At 34.5% G+C, this 27,648-nt stretch overlaps 2 protein-coding genes across 2 annotated transcripts; both read right to left on the bottom strand.

Moving 5' to 3' along the window:
* Positions 1-4,053: 4,053 nt before the first annotated feature.
* On the bottom strand, positions 4,054-12,429 carry LOC120352246 (Bardet-Biedl syndrome 2 protein homolog). The gene is given in 5 exon segments (XM_039432012.1): positions 4,054-4,251; positions 6,390-6,487; positions 6,490-6,540; positions 6,543-6,572; positions 12,086-12,429. Coding segments are annotated over 5 exon segments (501 nt in total). The 5' UTR covers positions 12,210-12,429.
* A 4,333-nt stretch (positions 12,430-16,762) lies between these two features.
* LOC120352245 (DNA replication licensing factor Mcm2-like) lies at positions 16,763-22,584 on the bottom strand. Its single transcript, XM_039432009.1, has 2 exons — positions 22,372-22,584; positions 16,763-16,939 (listed from the first exon to the last, which is right to left on the bottom strand). The coding sequence occupies exons 1-2, from the start codon at positions 22,582-22,584 to the stop codon at positions 16,763-16,765; spliced, it is 390 nt and encodes a 129-aa protein (XP_039287943.1).
* Positions 22,585-27,648: the final 5,064 nt, after the last annotated feature.

The following is a 27,648-nucleotide window of genomic DNA, read 5'->3' as shown; positions in this document are numbered from 1 at the left end:
ACTCGGCCATTATCGCATCCTCCTTGAAGATCCTCAGCTCAAAGTCGTCCGAACCAACCACTAGCTACAACGCAAACAATCATATATATATTATAAACCAGGGGTAGCCATAACCTTAACTCAGGGAGCCACAAATTTATGAAGCCAGTTTCAAAGCAAGCCGAATTGTTTGGAGATGAATTTATGGTAAATAAATTAAAGACTCTTTAATAATTTTTAAAAGATCACATTTATTTTACTCTATAACATTAGGGTTCAAGTGCTTTTACGAGTGTTCATTTTAAAAACCATATTAAATAAACCCATATTGTTCCCTTCAAAAATTGCATTCAGTGAACTGAGAGTCATGTCAATCCGTCAACTCTATGTGCTTAGCATATTTAAATATTTCAATAAACATAGAAGTTCATTTTCAAGAATCAATGTAACTCTTAGAACAAGATACAATCTACATAGATATGTTACTTGTGATTCTAATTTAACGGTCATTCGTAAGCAGCTGGTATACATCGCTCCAAAGATTGTAAACTGCATCCCGAACGAGCTCATCGGTGTACCTTTCAAGTTTGTTCCAATAAATAATAAAAACTGGAAACTGTTGTGACTGGAAACTATTACTTCCATCTTAATATTTTATTTTATGAGTTCAAAATTTTTTCTGCTTTTAAAACTATTCATTATTGTCAGGATCAATTCACAATTGATAGCATTTATTTTAAATATACTTACCATTGTTCGAATAAAAAGATTCCATTTTAAATTATTAGTTCAGGATTTAGAAACAGTTAAGTCTCTACTCCTATTGGCGAATAAGTGTTTCACTTATGCCAGTAGTTCTTCACCTCCAGCCGTATTTTTCAGATAGTTGATATAGATATTTAGAATAATAACTATTGTTCTTTTTTCTCTGATTGTCACATCTTTGTACTGTTTTCTGTGTTTTGGTGAAATAAATTAAATTGAATTTTAGCTGTTAGTTGATTGAAGTTTGGTTGATAATTGGTAAGCGTAGTTCGCACGAGTTCACTCAAATGTTCATCAGTTAGTTCAGAACGATGTTTAGATTTTATGAACTTGAGTGTTGAGTACAGTGATTCACACACACATACGAAGTACCAAATATTGAGACTAGTCTCATAGCATACACTTTTGTTAGAGGGTATTTTTCTTCTGGGACTTTCTTCCAAAATTCGATAGCTAATAAAAATATGCCAGCTTGTTAGTTGGCTTGAACGACTTTAAATTTAGTTATTACACTTTTAAAAATCAGTAATATTTTTACTCTGTTTTTGGGTTCGAGAGCCGCACCAGATTAACTCAAGAGCCGCATGTGGCTCGCGAGCCACGTTGTGGCCACCCCTTGTTATATACAAAGGCTTTATTATTGACCGGGAATTATTGACCGTAATATTATTGACCGAGCGAAGTGAAGTCTAAGATTCAAGTCAACGGTTTTGCATTTCTCTTTATGTTTATATGTTCCCCATTTACGGCGAAACGCGACAATATTTTCATGAAATTTGACAGGTATGACCCTTTTTGAATTTCGCGTCGACGTATAAGGTTACTATAATTTTAAGTAGTCTATTCATGCAATAAACATTCATTCAATACTAGTAGTTCTGTGAACAGTAGACCTCGCGCAGTTATAAACCACAGCCTCCTCTTATACTGTCCATCAGAGTGAATCCTGTCTGAATCTCGTGTCGGCGAGATATCGAGGTGTGAAAACGACTAATGGCTGTTGAGGTTGGTGTATCAAAAATGCTAACATCAAAAGCTAATCTCCTCCAAGACATACTGGTAACAGGTCAAGGCCCGAGTTGAAAGCAGAGAAAGGTCGAGAGAAAATACTAAAACTCAGTACCCTTTTAAATTATTTTGTCACAACATGGTTTCAGAGTCTATATTAACAACAATTTCAAGTCTATACTATAAGTAAATTTTCTCTATAAGTACAATAAAATACTATGTTAAATTCAGTTATTAATTGCATGCAATTAATAGTCCACACGACAGGTGATCTTTCAACAAAGTTACATTTGAGATATTAATTGCATGCGTCATTGCATGCAATGTATAATCCACTCGACAGCTGATTTATGATGATTAATTCTATAGTCTGATTTTTACGGTAATATTGGCGTTCAAAGGAGACTCATTTTCCTTTTGTATTATCCTTAAAATGCAAAATTTCAAAATTTATTTAGAGATAAATGTGTATCATTGAATCAATAAATGAACAATTATGAATGGATAAGGCCCAGTTGAACAAAAGCCTATTAAATCTTAATCATGATTAAATGCGAAGAGAACCAATCAGAGAAGGCTTTCTTAAAAAGAAGGCTTCTCTGATTATACTCCGTGCAAAATTACTTTGGACTTGAGAGGGACATGAGCAGCAGAGAAGGCATACAGAGGTAGGGAGGGATACAACGGCGGCGAAGTTACCGTTTTGAACCGGCCAGCATTCTCTGTTTTCCAATGGTATTCAAGCCCCCAACTTTTAAACTTACGGAGATTCCTCTCTGGAAGAATTCAGTCTACTGAATCTAGACTCTAATCGACAAATTGGCAATTGCGCTTCTATAGTGAGGTCCACGTTATAATGACAGTGGAGAAAGATAGGAGAAACATGTTGCCGAACCTCTGTCTTGTCAATGTCCTCTATAGACTGTAGCTGATACAGTTTTAATGATGTAATATTAACTGTTCATTTTCGTTTAAAATAATCAATTATATTTTATTAAGCAAGAAATTATATCATTCACTAATATTATAATGCATTTTCATAATAAGATGAAATATTTGTTTATTAATTATTAATTCTTCATTGTTAGAAGACGATCTCGCAACAGAGCAAAGCGAGAAAGAGATGGCGCTATCCGCTTTGTTGAATGATAGACAGTTCAGTTCAGTTCAGTTCAGTTTCAGTTCTTCGCCACAGTCAATTGACCGGGGAATTGTCAAGTTTTATTATTATCTCAATATCAAAATTTGATATAAATAAAAAAAATATTTATTTATTTTTAATATAAATAATCTAATTGTCAAATCTTAATAGTTTATTCGCAAGTGCGGAAAGTATGTTCCTCTGTGTATTCAGAAACTGCATAATATGGCCTTACAATCAAGTATTTTTTTAATTCTGAGACAAATAATTTTTGCTCTCAATAGTTTTGAGATGTAGCGGGAGAAGGTTGAAGATCGTGATCCTGTGCAAATGGAGATCTTCGAAATTTATCTAGTCGGTGCCGAGTGATATTCATATTGGTCTTATTTCTTGTGTTGCAGCTATGTTGATTGCCTCTTAAAGGTGGATTTGAGTTTTTTGCTAGTATTATAGTTCCAGATGTATATAGATATTACTGTAAAAATTCTGTTTTCCAGAAACAGAGGCCTGCAGTGCTCAATTACATTCGTTTGAAAAATTGTTCTTATTGCCTTTTTTGTATTCTAAGTATTTGGTCAGACAGTTTTGGGTGCAGCTCCCCAGGCAACAACCCCATATCGCAGGTGCGAAGTAAACAGCGAATAGTAAGCAGTTAGAGCCGTTTTTTCATCGTGGTATTTTCTATTCGTCGTATCACATAAAGTGCTGAGGATAATTTCTTAGATAAGTAGTCGCATGCTGTTTCCAGCTCAAGTTCTTATCGACCATCACACCAAGAAACTTAGTAGAGCCCAGCGCCAGCATGCTGTCCTCTCTCAACTCCTCATCCTCTCTATTGCAGTTGTTTGGTGTGAAGTTGATGAGCGTTGTCTTTTTCTTGTTGATATTAGACAAGGATACCAATACTATTGCTAATGCCATTATAACGTGGACCTCACTATACCTATGACTCTATCCATTGGCTGATCTCCCTCCATTTCTCTGCACCGCATATTCATCCAAGTCAAAAGTAATTTTGTACGGAGTATAATTCTCCTGGAATTTAATCACGATATTAAAATTTAACAGGCGATTGTGCAGCCGGAACTAGTAATTCGAGAAATGGACTATATATTATCCAAAAATATTCCATTAAGAAATTATAATATACTGTATTTAGGCTACTTTACCTCATTTTCTCCATCACCGTCGACATCTAGAAGTGCGAGTGACCTGACATTATCTCCGGTGACCGTCCAGAAGGGGTCATCACCCTTTGCATCGAACCCCTGTATGGAGCAATTGCCACCCACCAAAGCTAGGGGGTTCTCTAGAAGGCCCAGTCGGCCTATTGTGATTGCATTCACACCGTCTGGCACCTGAAAGTGTAAAAAATGATTCACTGAAACATAGAATCTTACCTCCACTCTCAGATCAGGAGAATCATTCATCTTCAAATGCTTATAACTCAAGAAAAGGAGTGAATTTCGCCAATGTGATGACATATTATTGTTTCTCTCGTCAAGTACTATCATTCCTGAGAGTTTGAGCGATTTTACCAATTATGTAAGCACGATGAGGAACGGCGAAAGAAGCCTCCACCAATTATGTAATTAGGGAAAAACTATTATAAAACAATTATGTAAGGTGGATGAGAACTATGATAACAAAAAAGAACAGAATAACTAGAGCTTTAATGAGTCTTTAACATATTTTACATTTAAACAAAACAAGATAAATTTTATTATAAAAAAACATTATTGATATGAAATTAACGGGGAAAACACTCGCTAGCTGCTAATGATGATTCAATCTTTGTGGTTATGAAAAATTAATAAAGGAAAACTCAAAAAGTATAACACCTACCTTTTGAAGATGGCTTCCCCCTTTGGCATTCACTGGTTGAAACGCGACGTTAATTATTAGTTAAAAATCAAAATAACTGATCTAGTGAAATGGGTTCAGATCCCGTCTTATTCAAAAATACAATTCTCTTTAAACTGCCCGAACTGCGACAGGAAAACTGTATTATAAAACAAGAGCAAAATCTATCCTTCCCACCAGAACATCCGGACTTACTGTCAGTCCTAACGAACGAGCTCTGCCCCAAAAGCTAAATTTTGGGTATTAATATAAACTCAGTCAATGCCAAACATGGAAGCCATTTCAAGTACATATTTTTATCTGTCGCACAGGCGGCACGTTTTGTTATTAGAAACAAAGAGAAGCTACGTTAATATTGAACAAATGAAATAAACAATCTTCCTGTTGATGACAAAGATTGTTCAAAGACAAAAACACTGTTCATTGAATTTTTTTAATTTTAAAACTCTAAAATCCTGATCAATATGAGATAAATATATGATTCACATATATGTCCCATATGACCAGGTGACAAATTCTCAACTATTTTTGAAAGAATCCATGTTTTTTATTCATTTCATGAAAAATGCAAATTTCCCAGATTTGGTTGTTTTTTGGGCTATGGATAGATGTTGACCTACCAAGTGTTGTGCTATAATATGAGACGCTTCACTACAATACAGTGTGAGTTATTCACTGAAACATAACATCTTCAATTATTATTATTAAACGAAAATCCAAATTAAATGCTGTAATTCACCCCGAAGACTTCTGCTACTGCAAATATTGACAACAGGGTAAACAGCTAGATGGAAATTCGATGAGCGCTACTATTCAAAAATTATTTGTCAGCCCGGGCTGTTTACCCTGTTGTCAATATTTGCAGTAGCAGAAGTCTTCGGGGTGGATTACAGCATTTAATTTGGATTTTCGTTTAATAATAATAATTAATTCATTAGCATTTGAATAATTGAAATATCTCAGTAATTTACATCAATAAAATCTTTCCTCCAATTTGACCAATAGAGTGACTAGCATTCAAATTCCTTCACTTACATTTATTCAACTTACAGTAAGTGATTCACTTACAGTAGGTTTATTGATTAATTTCATTTATTGAAGAAATTTGACTGCTATAGTGAGGTCCACGTTATAATGGCAGTGTTTGATTAGCAATGGTATTGCTATCCTTGTCCATCATTCAACAAAGCGGATAGCGCTATCTCTTCTCGCTTTGCTCGCTTGCCAGATCGTCTTTTAACAATGTAGAATTAATAATTAATGACAAAATATTCATCTAATTATGAATTATTAAAAATATATTCTTGATTAATAAAATATAATGATTATCTTAAACGAGAATGAACAGTTAATAATACATCAATAAACCTGTATCAGCTACCGTCTATAGAAGGCATTGACAAGACAGAGGATCAGCAACGTTTTTCTCCCATCTTTCTCCACCGCCATTATAACGTGGACCTACTATAGTGCATTTTTTTAGCGATCTCTTGAGATGTACTATATCGAGGCTTCACTCTGCATACATAATTCCTGAACACTCTCATTTCTTAGTGGTAAGGAATGTACCGTAGTAAAAATCAGTGAATTATATCAATTCTTCACATAATCAAAACGTTTTCAAATATCTTACCTGTCGGTAGAATATGTCGGAATTGTTTTCAACATGGTAGGCGAGTAGACTACCCTTGGTGCCGACAACCAGAATGTCTTTTTCCTCGTCTGGGTTCAGCGGCCGGCACACAGCGCTGTGATGTTCTGATTTATGTTCAGCAGAGAGACTCTTTGTCCCTCTTGTGAGGACTGTGGATCAGCACTGAATATTAATTTAAAATTAATCATTAATTTTCTTATTATTATTATAATGTTATTTACTATATATCCACACAAATGAAGCTCTTAAGTCTCAATAAATTCTTCTTTCTAGTATCTTCTATTCTGTCAATATATTATTTACTTCTGCACTAACTCAATTAAATCAAGTTGAGTGTATAAAATTAAGGTATTAATTTAAAATCCATCATTCATCTCTTATTATTATATTTCAATATTATTTACTATATACCCACATATATGAAGCACTCAAGTCTCAATAAATTCTTCGTTCTAATATTTCTATTTTTTTAATATTTTCTTCTGTGCCTACTCAATTTAAATCAAGTTGAGTGTATCAAATTAAGTGTATTAATTTAAAATCCATCATTCATTCTCTTCTTATTATATTTTATATTATTTACTATATATCCACACATATGAAGCTTTAAAGTCTCAATCAAATCTTCGTTCTAGTATTTTCTATTCTGTATATTACTTCTGTGCCTACTCAATTTAAATCAAATTAAGTGTATAAATTTAAAATCAATTTTATCTTCTTATTATATTTTAATATTATTACTATGTATCCATACATATGCAGCTCTCAAGTCTCAATCAAATCTTCGTTCTAGTATTTTCTATTCTGTTCATATATTTACTTCTATGCCTACTCAATTTAAATCAAGTTGGTGTATAAAATTAAGTGTATTAATTTAAAATCCATCATTCATTCTTTCTTATTATATTTTAATATTATTTACTATATATCCACAATATGAAGCTCTCAAGTCTCAATAAATTCTTTGTTCTAGTATTTTCTATTCTGTATATTAACTCTGTGCCTACTCAATTTAAATGAAATGAAGTGTATAAATTTAAAATCCATAATTTATCTCTTATTATATTTTAATATTATGTACTATGTATCCACACATATGCAGCTCTCAAGTCTCAATAAATTCTTTGTTCTAGTATTTTCTATTCTGTATATTCACTTCTGTGCCTACTCAATTTAAATCAAGTTAATTATATCAAATTAGTGTATTAATTTAAAATCCATCATTCATTCTCTTTTATTATATTTTAATATTATTTACTATATCCACACATATGAAGCTCTCAAGTCTCAATAAATTCTTTGTTCTAGTATTTTCTATTCTGTATATTAACTTCTGTGCCTACTCAATTTAAATCAAGTTAATTATATCAAATTAAGTGTTTTCATTTAAAATCCATCATTCATTTTCTTATTATTGAATTCTAATATTATTTACTATATATCCTCACATATGAAGCTCTCAAGTCTCAATAAATTCTTTGTTATAGTATTTTCTATTCTGTATATTTACTTCTGTGCCTACTCAATTTAAATCAAATAAAGTGTGTTAATTTGAAATCCATAATTCATCTTCTTTTTTTAAATTCTAATATTATTTAATATATATCCACAAATATATGAAGCTTTTAAGTCTCGATAAATTCTTCGTTCTAGTATTTTCTATTTTGTTAATATATTTACTTCTGTGCTAACTCAATTTAAATCAAGTTAGGTGTATGATAGTTTTATCTCCTACTCCCTGGCGAACAACAGTCATCTTATGCCAGTGGGTTTTTCACTTACAATCTACATAGTGTCTGATAAGTTACTCCCTATTTTTATACAGCTATAATTTCTTTATTTATGAACTAATTTGTAAGAACTACATTTGTTAGATAGAGCACTCCTTGAGGTTGTGTTTAACACCAATTTTTATTTGTTTCAGTTTAAAAATGCCCCCTCTCTTTACTGGAAGAACGAGCCACAATAGCAGCTCGTTATGAGGTCTGGGGATCTGTGGTGCGAGTACAAAGGTGGTGGAGGGCTGAACGAGGGATCCATGCAACACTGGATGCAAAAACTGTTAAAAATTGCCATTCCAAATTACTAACAACAGGGAGTGTCGCAGATGCAAGACGATCAGGAAGACCATCAACGTCAAGGACAGCAGAGAATGTTGACAGAGTTCATGAAATGCTCATGAGGAGCCCTAAGAAATCAATGCGGCAAGGATCTCGTGAAAGTGGTCTTTCACATTACTCTGTTGCAACGATTCTTAAGAAAGATCTCAGTGTTTTTGCATCCAGTGTTGCATGGATCCCTCCTTCAGCCCTCCACCACCTTTGTACTCGCACCACAGATCCCCAGACCTCATAACGAGCTGCTATTTTGGCTTTTTCTTCCACAGTCAAAGGAGGGGGCATTTTTAAACTGAAACAAATGAAAATTGGTGTTGAACACAACCACATGGAGTGTTCTAACAAATGCATTCTAACAAAATTGGTTCATAAATAAATTATAGCTGTATAAAAATAGGGAGTGACTTATCAGACACTCTGTATATATCCACACATATGAAGCTCTTAAGTCTCAACAAATGCCTACATATGCACAGTATATTTCCAATTTCTTGAGATGTTGTGTAGTGTTTGGTCGTCAGGAGAACATTGTCTGACCGCCATTATTTGCTGGTCCATTAAGGCTAGGCCCACACCAGTTAGCCAAGACAAGACATGATCAGACACGTTTAGTCACAATACTTCACATAGTTGCTTATGAAGACATGTCTAATTGCAATGACTAATCAGTGTGAGTTGCGTCATAAGCAACTATGTGAAGTATTGTGACTAAACGTGTCTGATCATGTCTTGTCTTGACTAACTGGTGTGCACCAATGTGCACCATATTTGGAGGCGAACTATAGCGTTACACATACCTGCAATAATATCATCATAGAGAAAAAATAGCATAAGAAGATATCCCATGGTATATAGGTCGTTTATGTTCCAAATTGCAACCCTCTTTTTGTAAACTCAAACCTATTACTGTCGACTACTGTCTATTATTACTGTTTTGGGCGGGTGAGAGTGTGAGAAAGGCCCAATATGAGAGACTACCAGTGTAACATAGCTTCATCAGAAAGAAATACTAGGACTACCGGCTTGGGTTAAAAGTGAAATTTGGAACATGAAGACCCTATACCATGGGATATCTTCTTATGCTATCTTCTCTCTTATGAAAATATATATAGCAGTTATATGTATGACGCTATAGTTCGCCCCCAAATATGATGAACATTGTTCAACACTAATGGCCGGTTTCCGAGCTCGGGATTTAGCTAATTTCTAGAGTTTAAACAGCTAGAGTCAAAAGATTGGCTTCTTGGTTTTCTAAATTATATTAGTCAGACTTGAGAAATAAGATTATAGAAATGAGAAATAAGTCAATCAATCGAACACTTCACTATGGTGCATCTCTGAATGAATAAGTTCCTAATATCATAAAATATTAGAGAAAAGATGGAGATAATATAGCAACTGAATAAAAAGACTGGATACTGTCAATCTCAAAAAAATTGAGATTATGGAACAAGGCTATTTTATACCAATTTTTCTCCAGTCATAAAATTTTAAAATATCTGAAATTTAGAGCAATTCATTAATATATATAAATAATTATTAGAGCAATTCAATATTTGTTATAAAGGGTGACACAGAATAACGGGAACTTTTGAAAACGCCGTAAAACATTAGTGGTAAGGGCAAACATGTTTTTATTCAAACTAATGTTAAGTTCAAGACTTACCATTTGAGAATTATTAATAAAATCTATCACTTTTTGACAATTACTTCCTCCTGCACGAATACACTCTTGAAATCTGTGTTGGGATTCCTGAACGACCGCTGCAACATTTCAGCTGGTATATTGTTAATTTCATTTTGAATTGTCTGTTATGATTCAACCACAGTTATTGGTCAAGTTGTGAAAACGTTTGATTTGAGATAGCTCTACAAACAGAACAGTACTGTGACTAAACGTGTCTGATCATGTCTTGACTAATCGGTGTGTGACCAACCTTACACTGGGCGCACACCAGTTAGTCAAGACAATACAAGACATGATCAGACACGTTTAGTCACAATACTTCACATTGTTGCTCATGACGAAACTCACACTGATTAGTCATTGCTATTAGACATGATGTCTTCATAAGCAACTATGTGAAGTATTGTGACTGATCATGTCTTGTCTTGACTACCGTAATGGGGTGTGCTTAGCCTTATAATGATGAATGATCTTTAGTAATATTAGCTGGGATATTGTTGATTTTATTTTTAATTGTCTATGATCCAACCACAGTTATTGGTCAAGTTGTGAAAACGTTTTATTTGAGATACAGCTCCACAAACAGAAAATCGCAGGTGGTCAGATCATGGGACCAGGAATATCCCAGATGAGATGTTACAGCAATCGTCAGGAATCTCAACACAGATTTCAAGAGTGTATTCGTTCAGGAGGAAGCTATCTTGAAAAGTAATATTGCCAAAAGTGATAGATGTTATTCTTAATTCTCAAACGGCAAGTCTTGAACTTTTCATTAGAATAAGAATAAGAATATTTTTATTGCCGTTAAAACAAACTTGATTGTAATAGGCTACGTCAAATACAGTCAGTTTTTTTAAATAATATACATACATATAATTAAATATTCTTAATAATACAATAAATAATATAGTATTACTATATAATACCTATAATGAAATACAATCTAGTTCTTTAGAGATTATTATTTTTGAATTGTATTTGTGTCAGATACTAGGTATTCATTTATATTATAAAAAGGGTGGTTCTTTGACCATCTATTTAAAACATGTTTAAAAGCTTTTTCCGGCAGATTCAGCACCCATAAAGGAAATTATTGAACATCAGTCGTCTCTGATAAAGAGAGTTTTTGATAATCTAATTTGAGGAATAGCAAGATCTGATCGATATTTCTTGTGTTATATGAGCGTCCAATACTGTCATACGGTACTCATAGAGATTATTTTTTACTTGCATTAAATTGTTATAGATGTATAATGTTGGTACTGTCATGATTTGAAATTTTACAAAACTGTCTCTACATGATTCTCTTGGCTGAAGATTGTCAATAATTCTTATTACTATGTTTTGAAGAATGAGTACCTTTGTGGCAGTGCTACTATTTCCCCAGAGTATAACTCCATATGCTAACAAGAATGAAATAGACAAGAATAAGCTGTTAAAAGTACATCTGAACTTACACAGTATTTCAATTTTCTCATAAGATATGTCACTCTAGACAGTGTTCTGCACAACATATTCACTTGCTCCCTCCATGTTAATTACTATCAATACAAAGACCTAGAAATTTAACAGCTTGATTTCATTTTCATTATCCAGTGAGAAATATATTAGTTCTATCTTATTTATTATTTAAATTTTTACAAAGTAGCACTGATTGGGAGAGAAAAACTTATCATCATTAATACAAGTTTATTCGCTTCAAGCCAGGTTTTGGATACTTGTATACATTCGATAGCTTTGTCTTAACACCTGACATATTCTTATGAGAGCACATTAATGTAGTTTGGAAAAAATCATTTTTGCCCTTCCCACTAATGTTTTACGGCGTTTACAAAAGTTCCCGTTATTCTGTGTCATCCTGTATAAATCACCTACCTTATCACCAGTGGTGGCAGCCGTCAAGCAACAATGCGATCCGTCATATTTGCCAATTGTTATTCTGCCAGGCAAAACCTGGTAGTTCAGATGGAGCGTGAAAACTGGTATGGCCATCATCTTGAAACTACTCTTTAATTCAACTCACTTTCTCATAAATGAATCACATATCAAATAGTAAAAAAATATTAATCCAAAAGCTGTAATATTGTTTTGAAATACTCATTCTACTAGTAATCTAATAGAAAAGAAGAAAATACGAAAGAACTATATGAAAATTAACTACAGTATGTAACTTGTCAGTCATTTTTAGTTATTATTAAACGAAAATCCAAATTAAATGCTGTAAATCACCCCGAAGACTTCTGCTACAGCAAATATTGACAACAGGGTAAACAGCTAGATGGAAATTCGATGAGCGCTACTGTACAAAAATTATTTGTCAGCCCGGGATTTTTAGGGCCGGTTTCCGAGCTCGGGATTTAGCTAAGTCCTAGACTTTAAACAGCTGGAGTCAGAAAATTGGCTTTCCTAAACGGGGCGTAGTCGCAGTCATTGTCATAGTCACGTTCACGTTTCAATTAAATTTCGAAAAACTAGTGAATTGAATGCAAAATAAAATAAAGAGAAAATAGTGTAAAGTTTCAGCTATTTTGAATTATTTGAGAATGCCTAATTTCGTCAAGGAATAACGTTTCCAATTATAGAAATGAGAAGATAAAAACTACTACTACTGTTATAAAAGCTGCGACTACGCCCCGTTTTGGAAAGCCAATCTTCTGACTCCAGCTGTTTAAAGTGTAGGACTTAGCTAAATCCCGAACTCGGAAACCGGGCCTTAGTGCTGGTTGCACAACAGCCGGTTAAATTTTAACCGTGATTAATGCCACGAGAACCAATCACAGAAGCCGTCTTTTCAAAAACGCCTTCTCTGATTGGTTCTCGTGGAGTTAATCACGGTTAAAATTTAACCGGCTGTTGTGCAACCGGACCTTAGTGTTAATAGTAATCCATATCTGTTAGGGAAGAAGAAACTCCAAAAACTACTTATGAAAATAATTAACTATAACTTGTCATTATTAAGTCTGGTTAAATCTGTTATTAGTGATCTCAATTATTAGTGATCTATAAATCTGTTAGTTCAAAAAACTACGAAAACTAACTACAACATAATTAGTAGTTTATGTGCGTACACAAATATTCACTGGTCAAAACATTGTAGGCAACTACTACCTTATTGCCGGTACACAAGCTTCAATATTGATGTGTGATGGTTGCCATGACAACACAAGTATTACGGTTGCTATGGTAACGGCACAACAGCTGATTGTGACGTCATTTATCAACGGGATATAACTCCCGGTTGCGCGTACTTCTATTGGATATAACCGTGGTTAAATGACGCCATCTGGATTCCCACACAACAGTGAAAATATAATTCATATTAGTTCCAAGTTAATAATTATTGATTAAACGAAAATCCAAATCAAATGCTGTAAATCACCCCGAAGACTTCGGCTACTGCAAATATTTACAACAGGGTAGACAGCTAGATAGAAATTCGATGAGCGCTACTATTCAAAATTATTTGTTAGCCCGTGAATCGAACCCGGTACCTTCTAATTGCCTATTTTCAACAGTCACTGGTTTTAAGAGAAACCAGCTTTAGGCGGAAGACACATTGAAGTGGATTTCACTGTAATGTAAATAAAAGCTGCACTCTATTATTATCGATGAAACTTTATTAGAATAATAAATTCTAATCTTTAGAATAATATTCTACTGTAGCATCTAAATAAGGCGAGAGATTTTACTAAAATTGCAGTCAACCAAGATAGTGATAATGGTCCACGTTATAATGGCAGTGGAGAAAGATAGGAGAACAACGTTGCCGATCATCGGTCTTGTCAATGCCTTCTATAGCGGTAGCTGATAGAGGTTTATTGATTTAATATTAAATTTCATTCTCGTTTAAAATAATCAATTATATTTTATCAAGCAAAAAATTATAATTCAATAATTTCATAATGAATTTTCATAATTAATATGAATATTTTGTTAATTAATAAATTAATAATTCTACATTATTAAAAGACGATCTGGCAACAGAGCAAAGCGAGAAAGAGATAGCGCTATCAGCTTTGCTGATTGATAGACAAGGATAGCAATACCATTGCAAATCAAACACTGCCATTATACGTGGACCTCACTATTACTATAATATCCAAATAAGGCCTAGGCTAAGTCACAAAAGCTCTTAAGTTTCAACTGTGATTAGATCAATCAGAGAAGCCTTCTTTCAAAAAACCCTTTATGATTGGTTCTCGTGGCATTTACCATGATTAAAATTTAACAGGTTCTGTGCAACCGAAATTGTTCATATTCTGGTCCATTAAGGCTGTGCAAAGGCTAAAAATGAACTTTCCACTCGTTATATTTTTCAAAGTTTTTCGATTTGTATTCATCAAGCTATTAAAATTAAAAAGTTTTCTCAGGAAAACATTTTTTTCCGATCATTAGTTTTTGAGATATGAGCGCCTAAAGTTTAAATTTTGGGGTCAGACATTTCAATTCGGTAAGAGATGAGTCCATGAGATTTAGAGGATAGATTCTTTATGGTTTGCTGATCTAGTAAAAAAAAATATTAATTTTTGAGAAAGCTATTCGATTTACCAAAAATAACTCAACTAAAAGTTATTTTTGGCAATTTCAAGTAAATCAAATAACTTTCTCAAAAATTGATATTTTTAGAAATGTTTTGTTTTACTAGATCAACAATACCATAAAGAATCTATCCTCTAAATCTCATAGACTTATCTCTTACCGAATTGAAATGTTCTGTCCCAAAAATTTAAACTTTAGCGCTCATATCTCAAAAACTTGATCGAAAAAAATGTTTCCTGAGAAAACTTTCAATTTCGATAGCTTGATGAATACAGCCGAAAAACTTTGAAAATATTACCAGTAGAAAGTTCATTTTTTTAGCCTTTGCACAGCTCAACACCCTGATTCGCTGTTAATTCAAGTAAAGATGTACACAAGAGCCCAGCTTGGAAATGAATTTTTAAACAATAAAGACAGATAACTTGTAATAATAACTATCATTTATTAATTTTGTACGAAAAAACATAATATGAGGTATAAATCAACAAGAAATTGCAATTTCTAATCACATCTATAAGATCTGATTATCATAGGTACAGTACAAGAAAAATAGCTTAACAATATTATATACTGCACTTCTACAAAATAATTATATAATACAATGAAAAGTTCATCAAATAAACAGTCATAGATAGTATAATAAATTGTAATAATTTTAGTACGGCATTGTTTTTGTTGAAATCAAATCTAAGAATTAAGTTTCAAATTCATAGGGCCGGTTTCCGAGCTCGGGATTTAGCCAAGTTCTAGACTTTAAACAGCTGGAGTCAGAAAATTAGCTTTCCGAACGGGGCGTAGTCGTAGCTCTTAAACAATCTTTATTTTCACATTTCTATAATTTTCCTTGACGAAATTAAACATTCCTGAATCATTCAAAAAAGCTGAAACGTTACACGATTTTATCTGTATTTTATATTGTGTTCAATTTTCTAGTTTCGAAATTTAATTTAAACGTGACTACGACTACGCCCTGTTTCGGAAAACCAATTTTCTGATTCCAGCTGTTTAAAGTCTAGAGCTTAGTTGAATCCCGAGCTCGGAAACCGCCTCTTAATTTAAAACAGACGAGTTTAATTTCTAACATCAATCATATTACACGAATATACTACTTAAAAATAATAAGAAAACAAAGATATTGTCAAATTTCACTGAAAATTTATTAAAAACTTTAAAACAGAACCATGGTTTCACGTAGTTAACCAACGCATCATCAGCTGTACTGAGGAATGAGGATACAGAAACATTCTGTATTAGCAACTTTTGAATGTTTCTGTATCCTCAATCCTCAGTACAGCTGATGATGCGTTGGTTAACTACGTGAAACCATGGTTCTGTTTTAAAGTTTTTAATAAATTTTCAGTGAAATTTGACAATATCATTGTTTTCTTATTATGGAGAGATTTCACAACATCACCATCAATTCTACTAATTTTATTATACTTAAAAATACATACGAAAAATGGAAAATAAATGCAGACTTTGCTGCAATAATTCTAATAATATAAAATACAAATTTAAGAAATGTTTTGAAATAAAAAAATGTCTACACACTTGAAACACAAAGAATAAATGATGCATTATACGGTACTTAGCAAACATTAGCATATAGAATTAATTATAATAATAATAATAATCTAGCAGCTTCTAATTATTACTGAAAGCTATACGAATAAAAAAAAAACAACATGACTTTCAACTAAAGAGTTTCAACTATATTTGTACTTATACTTTTAAAATTAAAGGCACTTAAGCTGGGTTCACACCAAAGTTATTAACTTAATTCATATAGATTCTATTTGATTTGAATGGAACTTGACAACCACATATGTTCATCATGTGTCTGATAAGTTATGTTCAAACTAATAGAATTTATAAGAATTGAGTTATCAACATTTTGTTATTAACTTTCGTGTAAAGGCAGCTTTAGAAAGGCACATAGCTTCCAAACATGGTTTGAAACATTACAATATTGTTGAGATATGTAATACAAAAATATTTTCAAATGAATTTTACAAATATTTGACAATATGGAATTGTTTTAGGACATTCACCTTTTCGTGAGATTTCAGATTCAGTCCATAATTACTTGTGTTATCATCCGCTGTTAGAATCGTATTGGTAGTGGTGAGATTGGAACAGTTGCTTTCGTAAAATGGCTTCACGTCGCGGATGTTGATTTGTTTCGCCTGCAAACAAATAATTCAATATTTAATACAAGATGACAATAAAACACACAATAAAATGAAGCATCATACAGTACTTAGCAAAAATTATCATCTAGAATCTAGAATTACTGAAAGCTATACGAATAAAACAACATGACTTTCAACTAAAGGGTTTCACTATATTTGTACTTACTTTTAGAATTAAAGGCACATGGCTTCAAGCAGGTTTAGAACATTACAGCTGTTGAGATTGTAAAGCTGCGTTTACACCAAAGCTATTACAAAATGTTATCAACTTAATTCATATAGATTCTATTTGATTTGAATGGAAATTGACAAACACATATGTTCATCATGTGTCTGATAATGATAAGTTATGTTCAAACTAATAGAATTTATAAGGATGAGTTATTAACATTTTGTTATTAGCTTTGGTGTAAAGGCAGCTTTAAGTCTTTGGTTTCAATTTTTGTTTTGCAGTCATGGTATTATTATGCATATATATATATATATATAAGAGTGCTTGCGTAGCAGCCTAGAGATCCCGGGTTCAAATCCCACTCAGTGCCAAAAGTTTTTGAACAGGTCACTCCTGTGTTATCGGATGGACACGTTGAACTGTCGGTCAAGTCGTAAGGCCGACCATTGACGGCTCAAATGATATATCCAGGCGAGGTGGAATTTTTCCTTCAGGGACTCCCCACCAATAAAAGTCATACGAATATTATTATAGGGAGAGAAAAAATAAGGTAACCTTGTGCTATTCCTCTCCAAAATTTAAGTTCCCTATATACCATAATAGCCGTCAGGCTCGCTTCGCTCGCCATATCCGTCTAGCTGGGGGGCTCCGCCCCAGGGACCCCGACTGGATTGTCCAAAAATTAGATCAGCAGGCTCGCTTCGCTCGCTGCATGTAGACCTCAGCAGAACCTCTGTACCGAATTCTGGACCCCCGACTGGATTGTCCAAAAATGAGATCAGCGGGCTCGCTTCGCTCGCCTGCATGTGGACCTCAGCGGAGCCTCTGTACCGAATTTGAACGTATTATGTCAATTTGATATATGTTACTATATCGGCGTATCTTTGGCGAACAAAATTCTTCCACCTCAGCTAAACCTGTGTACTAATAATAATAATATCGAGTGACCTGGCTGGCTCAGGTCTGGTGTCAGAGTTTTCAGGTCGCAACTGATCAATTCAGGGCCTCTGACATGACCTAACGACTGCTTTTTAGGCAGCGGGACCGACGGCTTAAGTGTCCATCCGAAACACGGGAGTGGCCCGAGATAAATATCTTGCCCGGGCCGGGATTTGAACCCGGGCTCTGAATCATAAAGCCAGCATCTGATCCACGCGACTACGGCCACTCCTGAATTTGATAATCTGTTACTATATCGGCGTATCTTTGGCGAACAAAATTCTTCCACCTCAGCTACACCTGGGTACTGAATTTTTTTAAAATATATTTCATCAATTATTGAAAAAGGTGAGGAACGCAGAAAAGCTGAGAAAACGCTAATTTTGGGCGTATTTTGGCGTTATTCAAATTCCTTCTAACACACATTATTGCACCCCAGCTGAGCTTCTGTAGTAATTTGAACATTTTCGTTTTTTTGTTCTCGATAAAGCTGGGAAAACGCTTAAAAAACGCAGATTCTGGGCGTATCTTTGGAAATTTTTCCAAAATCCGTTTCTTATTGCGCCTCTAAACGGCCAACTGAATACACCTACGAATTTGAAATCTTATGTCATATTTTCATCATAATATGATCATCATCATATTATGTTACCAAGTTCCAGTCGGGGCCAGACTAAACGTCTGGCTAAACGGATATGGCGAGCGAAGCGAGCTTGACGGCTAGTAATATAATATTCCAGGAATAGCTCTTTGAAGTAGCAGTACCCAATCATTTTCCGCGATAAATCAGGACCTCCTAAATAGGTATTTAGGAGGTACAGGTAAATTGGTATTTAGGAGGTCCTGGATAAATGCATTTCAATCTTCAACTTGGTGCCAACCTAACAAAGTCAACTCAACTTGATGCCAACCTGACAAAATTTTTAATTAGTTACCAGAACAACTGTTTCAAAGAGGTACTCTCTCTAGATTATAGTTCTATATTAACATATGGTATGGACATTTCAATTATAATTTTAAGATATTGGAATAAGAAGAATATAACATGCTAAAAGACGAACTTTAAACCCTTAAAACCCACCTTTAGAGTTGAAATATCACCAAAGATTCTTAGTGCGCCTCTAAAGGGTCAACTGAAACATACCTACCAAATTTGAACGTTTTGGTCGGGTAGATTTTAGTTCTGCGAGTGAGTGAGTCAGTCAGTCAGTCAGTAAGTGTCCATTTCGCTTTTATATATATGGATGGGTTTACTATATCGAGGTTCCCTTGTACCATTTTATTTGCTGAGGTTGTCCAAATAAACGCATGATTGCATGAATAGGGTTCATATTGAAATGAAACTATTCTTTCTTTATTGATTCATACCATAATATCTCATCAAAAGGATTTGGAGAGAAAATAAGGTAACCTGTTGCTATTCCTCTCCCAAATTTAGATAAGGTTACAAATAGTCCGAAATAGGTTTGTCTTTGTATTTTTTCACTTTTCAAAATTTTATACTGAAACCCAACCTTTAGTATCAATAGTACTATCTATATAATTATATAAATATAATAATAAATAAAATATTATATTTTATATAATATTATATAATTTTATTTAATATGATATAAAGCGAAATGGCCACTCACTCACTGACTGACTGACTGACTCACTCACACTCACCTCACTCACTCGTAGAACTAAAAATCTCCCCGACCAAAAACGTTCAATTTTGTAGGTATGTTCAGTTGGCCCTTTAGAGGCGCACTAAGAAATCTTTTGGTGATATTTCAATTCTAAGGGTGGTTTTTAAGGTTTAAAGTTCGTCTTTTAGCATGGAATTCTTCTTATTCCAATATCTTAATTATAATTGAAATGTCCATACCATATGTTAATATAGAACTATAATCTAGAGAGAGTAACTCTTCGAAACAGTTGTTAACTGGTAACTAAATCATAATTTTGTCAGGTTGGCATTAAGTTGAGTTGACTTTGTTAGGTTGGCACCAAGTTGAAGATTGAAATGCATTTATCGCGGAAAATTGATTGGGCACTGCTACTTCAATCAGAGCTATTCCTGGAAATATTATATTACTAGCCGTCAGGCTCGTTTCGCTCGCCATATCCGTTTAGTCTGTACCCCCGACTGGATCGTCCTAACATATTATAAAAATGCTCAGATAAAAAATGCAGGCGAGCGAAGCGAGCCTGCTGATCTCATTCTTGGATGATCCAGTCGGGGGTCCAGGGGCGGAGCCCCCTGGCTAGACGGATATGGCGAGCGAAGCGAGCCTGACGGCTAGTTGTAATATTACTATAGTAATATTATGCCGGTGTACGGATATGGAACTGTACTCGAGAATACATCAAGCAATAATAAAGAGCCTGTTCACATGACAGCGATTACGTTCGGTTGTCGCGCGGTTGACAAACCGAGCGATTGCCAGGTATAGGGAAACACATGGGGCCGTACACATGCATCGCTCGGTTTTAGTAGTCGCCGGCGAATCGCGGCGGTTGTAGTCTCAGACTACAACCGCTCGGTTGTCACTCGGTTGCCGCGGCTCGATATACTAGAGCAGGCATGAGAGCGAACACATGTCCTTCAGTCAACCGAGCGGTTTCGATCAGAGCAGTAAAGTTTTAAATATGGTTAAAGAGTAATATAGTGATTAAGTACATAGATTAAGATATTAAGATGAGTACATAGATGTTGTACCTAGTAATTATTTATCATAACCGATCGCAAACCGCTCATGAATCGCTGTCATGTGTGGAGGCTGGCAAACCGAGCCATTTGCCAATCGAGCGACAACCGAGCGTAAATCGCTGTCATGTGTAACAAAAGCTCTAAATATGTGAACAAAAATTAATTGATGGTTTCTTCTGCAACCGTAATAAATAGTTTATTTTTTAATGAATTAATAAATGTTAATATTAACTATTGTTTGAATTAAATATGGGTTTAATGGTTTTATGCAATATGGGTTAGTGGTATGGGGAGGAGCGTATGATGTTTCATGAATAAAATTTTTACATTTCAAAAAATGATAATTAAAGCAATTCTAATAAGCCAAGGCTTTTTCTAGTAGTGAAACATTTGCCGAATTTAAAGTGATAACAGTACGTCAAATTTATATAAAGAACCTTCTCTATTATGCATGGATGAGGAAGGATGAATTTACAGTGAATAATAACGTTTCTATGTATAACCTGAGAGTTACATCTCATAACATTTATAATATCAACTATTCGATTTGACAATAGTGCGAAGACAATTGGGGTATCTTAGCTCAAAAATAATAAATATCTTGCCAAATGCATTGTCAGAATATCTTTCAATAGGGGCAGACAGAGGATGGAACAGATAAATAAGTGGGTGATACAAAATTTTTCTTCGACATCAGTCAATATTATAGTTACTAGTAATTTATTGTTAACTTCGATTTTTGTAGCTTTGATTATTAGTAAATAAATTTTTATATTGTCTAATCAGCTGATACTCTCACTCAGCGGTCAGGGTTTTGCCCTTGCTGGGTGGTGCCATGTAATTTTAATTTATTTGTAAAATAGCATAATATTATAATCTAGAATCTTCTTTTGTATAATTTTTTTTTTTGTATTTGTTTTTATGGGCATAAAGATGTTTAAAAAAAAAAATTATTAATATGTGAAATTGAGTACATAGATGTTGTACCTAGTATTATTTATCATAACCGATCGCAAACCGCTCATGAATCGCTGTCATGTGTACGAGGCTGGCAAACCGAGCGATTCCAATCGAGCGACAACCGAGCGTAAATCGCTGTCATGTGAACAAGCTCTAAATATGTGAACAAAAATAATTGATGGTCTCTTCTGCAACCGTGATAAATAGTTCATTTATTTAATGATTAATAAAATGTTAATAATAACTATTGTTTGAATTTCCATACGTCAAAAAAAGATTTCCATACCTGGGTGAAAGAAAATTATTTTTATTCATTAATGATTTGGTTTATATTGATGATGTTGTATGAATCTTAAATTCAGCTTATGTATATCTTTAATTTATTGTTATTTCTTAGAATGGAATATTTAGTTGGTTGAATGTTAATTACTGTAGCCTATATATAAATATTGTAGGATCATTTTATATATAATATTAATGTATAAGTGAATAAGTTATATTAAGACTCCACGTCGGCGGACAAGTTTTCTTTTGCCGACGTGTAGCACAAAGTTGTCAATTTCCTTTCAGTTGTATTCTGTATATATTTTTGTGCAATAAACGATTTGATTTGATTTGAATTATTGATATGTGAATAAAAGAGAATGAATTGAAACTAACCCTCTCGAGGAAATCACTCTCATGTATCTCGACCATTGCGTCACGCACTCCCTTGCCCCGGTTGAAAGCGACGTGCTCATTGGTGATCTGCCGCAGGATGTAGTAGAGCAGCTCCGTGCTGTCCTTCTTGAAGGTCAAGTACTTCCTGAACGTGTCACGCATCGACTTCATCACACTGTACTTCTGCGTGTCCACGAAGCTTTCTAACATCATCCTAAAATAAAAAAATATATATTTATTAAACATTGTTCAGCAGCAATACAGAATGATTATAAAAGGACTTTACAACTTTGAAAGCACATAGATATTTATTGAAATTACTACAGAATTGAGAAAGGTTTCATTTTGTTATAAAACATTTCAAGTTTGAGGTGTGGGTGTTATTACTTCCTCTAAGCAAGCATAGAGGTTATCAAACAACGACATAGTAGCACACTAGAGTGCTCTCATCAACACCTTCTTCCCTCATCAAAGGCCAAGTCACACGAAGCGTTTTTCAGACGAGTCGGCAAGGCATGAAGGTCTCCGATTGGGTGATAATCAGCTGATCCTCGAACGCCAACACAATCAGCCAATCGGAGAGCTTCCTGCCCTGCCGTAAAACGCTTCGTGTGGGTTGGCCCTTATTCTATTTGTATTAATTCATGATTTTGAAATATCATATTATGATCGTTTGCGTTGTAGCTAGTGGTTGGTTCAAACGACTTTGAGCTGAGGATCTTCAAGGAGGATGCGATTATGGCCGAGTTGACTGAAACAGAGGCGATCACAGCGTTGGCTGCCTTCCGCAACAATCGATTCGCCTACGCGCTGGCCAATGGGACTGTTGGCGTCTATGACAAGCTGCACCGCTCGTGGAGGGTCACGGTAACAAACATTTCCATATTATTTAGAAACTCTCATATTATCTATTGACTTGGAAGTTTGTAGTAGGCCTATTCTTTTTTACTTTCCTCGCCCTATTACCATAGGTAAGGAAAGTAGTGCTTTCCGAAAAAAATTAAGGTACCCCAATTTCTAAATTCCTATACGTTTCAAGGTACCCTGAGTCCAAAAAAGTGGTTTTTGGGTATTGGTCTATATGTATGTATGTTGTGTGTGTGTCTGTGTGTGTGTGTGTGTGTGTGTTTGTGTGTGTTGTGTGTGTATGTGCGTCTGTGTACACGATATATCATCTCCCAATCAACGGAATGACTTGAAATTTGGAACTTAAGGTCCTTACAGTATAAGGATCCGACACGAACAATTTCGATCTAATGCAATTCAAGATGGCGGATAAAATGGTGGAAATGTAGTAAAAAAACAGGGTTTTCGCGATTTTCTCGAACACGGCTCCAACGATTCTGATCAAATTTATACTCGAATAGTCATTGATAAGCTCTAACTGCCACAAGTCTCATATTTGTAAAAGTTCCAGGAGCTCCGCCTCATCTATGCAAAGTTTGATTTTAGATTCCCAATTATCAGGCTTCAGATACAATTTAAACAAGAAATCCAAGTGGAAAAGATTGAGCATGAAATCTCTACAGTTAATGTTCAGAACATTTTCACCTAAAATTAAAATAAGCTCGAAATTCGAGAAAATGTTATTATTTCAATTGCTAACTGTTGGCAACTGTTGATTCTATTAAATCATTCACTATGAAGAGATAGCAGACTTCGTGTGTCTCCAGCGTTATTGTCCTGTCACCAGTGGCTTGGATCTTTGAATATAGTAGACTTGAGATGCGCGTGAACACTAGCGTGAGGTGATAAATTTTCATAACGGCAAGGAAAGTTGTGTGAATGCGCCACACCAGATTTTTTATTTCGATATGACAGCCGTTGGTAATGCGACATACATCCACCGATAATCGATTTCTTGCCACACTCGTACCAGCATATCAGGCGTAACTTGTGCAACCGCAGCGATCCGATTTCAGAGATCATTAAGATTGTCTGGTAGAGGCGGAACATAAACCTTATCCTTAATGAAACCCCACACGGAGAAATCCATCGGTGTTAAATCCATGCAATGGTAATCCAACGAAGTTGTAAGCAATTGTCTAGAAACACCGATTGATTTCTTCCTGTGGAGTTCATTAAGGATAATGTTTATGTTCCGCCTCTACCAGACAATCTTAATGACCTCCGAAATCGGATCACATTCAGATCGCTGCGATTGCACAAATTACGCCTGATATGCTGTTACGAGTGTGGCAAGAAATCGATTATCGAAATTGATAATCAAACACTGCCATTATAACGTGAACATCACTATAAAATTATATTAAATCAAGGAATTGTTCAATAGCTTCCTGGAGCCATGTTACATCGACATCTTGCACATAAGCGCGTAGATGCATACGCGCATGCGCCTCAGCCATTCTGATTATGCTCTCGATATGACGCACTGTGATTGGCAGACTGCCTGTGGCCTGCAAAAATGAAATTAATCAATTATTTATAAATTAATCAAATAAAATTGGAAACATAGAAGTATCAACAATGACCAATAATCAGAAAGGAAAACAAGGGGCTCAAAAAACAAAAAATAAAATTACTATAGTGTGGTTCACGTTATAATGGCAGTGTTAGATTAGCAATGGTATTGCTATCTTTATCTATCATTCAACAAAGCGGATAGCGCTATTTCCTTCTCGCTTTGCTCTGTTGCCAGATCGTCTATTAACAATGTAAAATGAATTATTAATTAACAAAAAATTAAATCTTAATGATAAAAATTCATTATGAAATTATTTAAAAATAATTCTTGCTTATAAAATATAATTGACAATTTTAAACGAGAATGAACAGTTTTACATCAATAAACCTGTATCAGCTACCGTCTATAGAAGGCGTTAGCAAGACAAATGATCGGCAACGTTGTTCTGCTATCTTTCTCCAATGCCATGATAACGTGGACTTCACTATAGAGAACGATACGAAACGAGAATTAAGCCTGTAGTGTTGTATGGGGCAGAGACCTGGCGTCTCACAAAGAAAGATAAAGATCTCTTGAATCTGGGAGCGAAAAATCCTGAGGAATTATCTTCATCAATGGCCTTCCAAGTCACGTTCATTAAAGAAAGATTTACATTTCTTGTGTTAAGTCAGTGGTTTCTATTTTGAAAGCTTCCTGGGTTTTTGTGTGGTTTACAAATGATTTCCGGGGAGTAGAGCTGTCTTGCGTCCATCACATTGAATTCATTTTAGAGCTTAAGATGGGCCGTCCACTGGAACCGATTTCGTCCGAACTAGCATCGGCCGAAAACTACTGAACGATCCCCCAACAAAGAAAATTATAGATGCTCGTCCATTGCAACAGGTTCATATACGTCCTTGCACGGCCGTCAATTTATCGATCCGAATCGAATAGGATTTTCCGGCTCTATCCGGCCGAACTAACTAGTCGAACTGAGACAACAAAGTGTTCCTAACCTAAAATTGTTTCACAGTCTTGTTTGTTTTTTGAAGTTGTTCTGTTGTATAATGTTGTAACTATGGTCAATGAAAGTTGATAAATTTGGTTCGAGAGCATGTTCCTTTGTGGGATATGCGAGACAAAAGATATCATCGTCGTGATGTTCAAAGGAATCTGTGAACAAATTAATATTGCTGAACAAATAGGATCTGAAGGTATTATTATTGTATGAATAACTAATTTAGTGGATATTTCTTGATCCAATTTTCAAAATCTCAATATTGTTTATGAAAAATTTTGGTTGCTATGATAGTAGTTAATTCAATAATTGGCAATCAGCCAACTACTGAACTAGATGATGTAACGGTTCCAATGGACGTGCATATTCAGCCAAATTAACTGCCGGCAGATTCGTCCGATCCAACGGCCGAACGGATCGGTTGAATACGGTTCCAGTGGACGGTTACCCTGAGGCTCGCGTTGTCGTAGTCCACGTTTAAATTAAATTTCTAAAAACTAGAAAATTGAACACAAAATAAAATAAAGAGATATAGTGTAAGTTTCAGCATATTTGAATTATTTAGGAATGTTTCATTTTGTCAAGGAAAAACGTTTCCAATTATAGAAATGAGAAAATAAAGATTATCATAAAAACTGCGACTACTCCCGTTTCTAAAAGTCTATTTTCTGACTCCAGTGTTTAAAATAGAACTTAGCTGAATCCCGAGCTCGAGATGTTTATTTCGCCAAGGAAAAACGTTTCCAATTATAGAAATGAGAAAATTAAGATTTATTTTGCTGCAACTACAGTATTTACTGCGATTACAAAGTTTTGGAAAGCCAATTTTCTGACTCCAACTGTTTGGCAGCAGTCTACAACTTAGCTGACTCCGAGCACGGAAACCGGGCCTTAGGTAGGCGCACACAGATCGTCATCGAACGGACGGCACGCATCGGACGGTTAGATTTGATGCATTGTTTTCAATTGGAAAACAATACCTATTATGCGCACTCCAATTGAAAACAATGCACTATTTTATCCTATTATCTAATGGAAGAATATGATTCTACTGATAATTCATGAAATGATACTGATGGAATTACTGAGATCATATATTAAAACTGTATAATGATTATTTCAAAATCCAATTAAAGCTATACAAACAAAACTGAGGACTTACACAGTTGGAAAAACAGTGACTTCTGCTAATGCAAATTTTGACCAAAGAACAAATAGCAAGGAAATTTCATGAGTGAAACAGTCCAAAAATTAATAATATGATATATATTACCAAAATAACACTGACATTATAATAGCGGTGGCATGATAAGATAAGGCGCAATCAATTTTGATAGACTAAATTGGCAGTGTCGTAGGTTCGAATCCCGCAAACGTATGAACTCCAAATCCGTCTCATCTCATCACCTATGTGCTAGTTAATACCCATTCCAGGATAATTCAGCACGAAAAGATAACTCTATATATTATGTGATATTATAAATTATGCTAATCTCCTTAACAGAAAGAACATTCGATCGACATGTTTTTATTCTATGGAATGAAATTTGATCGAAAACATTAATTTCTTAAGATCGATAACTTAATTTTGCAAGAAGAGAAATACAATGATACTTTTAGAGAGTTTTGTATAAAAATTTTCGCTTTTTACCAAATTTGAAGGATTTGAATTCGCAAACGTATACTGAACATTAATTTATGTTCGTCATTTGACTCTATTATTGGAATGACAATGTTTTATTATTGTAATTCCACTATTTCCGAGATGAGGTATTATATCTCAGTAACAGTATCAGATGACAACCTAACTCACTATCTCTCACTCCCTCTCACTCATTCTCCCTCGGTTCTCATG

Source organism: Nilaparvata lugens, chromosome 7 (genome assembly GCF_014356525.2).
Source record: "Nilaparvata lugens isolate BPH chromosome 7, ASM1435652v1, whole genome shotgun sequence".
In the NCBI taxonomy this organism is placed as follows: domain Eukaryota; kingdom Metazoa; phylum Arthropoda; class Insecta; order Hemiptera; family Delphacidae; genus Nilaparvata; species Nilaparvata lugens.
The sequence above is the reverse complement of the archived record's forward strand: the minus strand, read 5'-3'. Positions and strand labels throughout refer to the sequence as shown.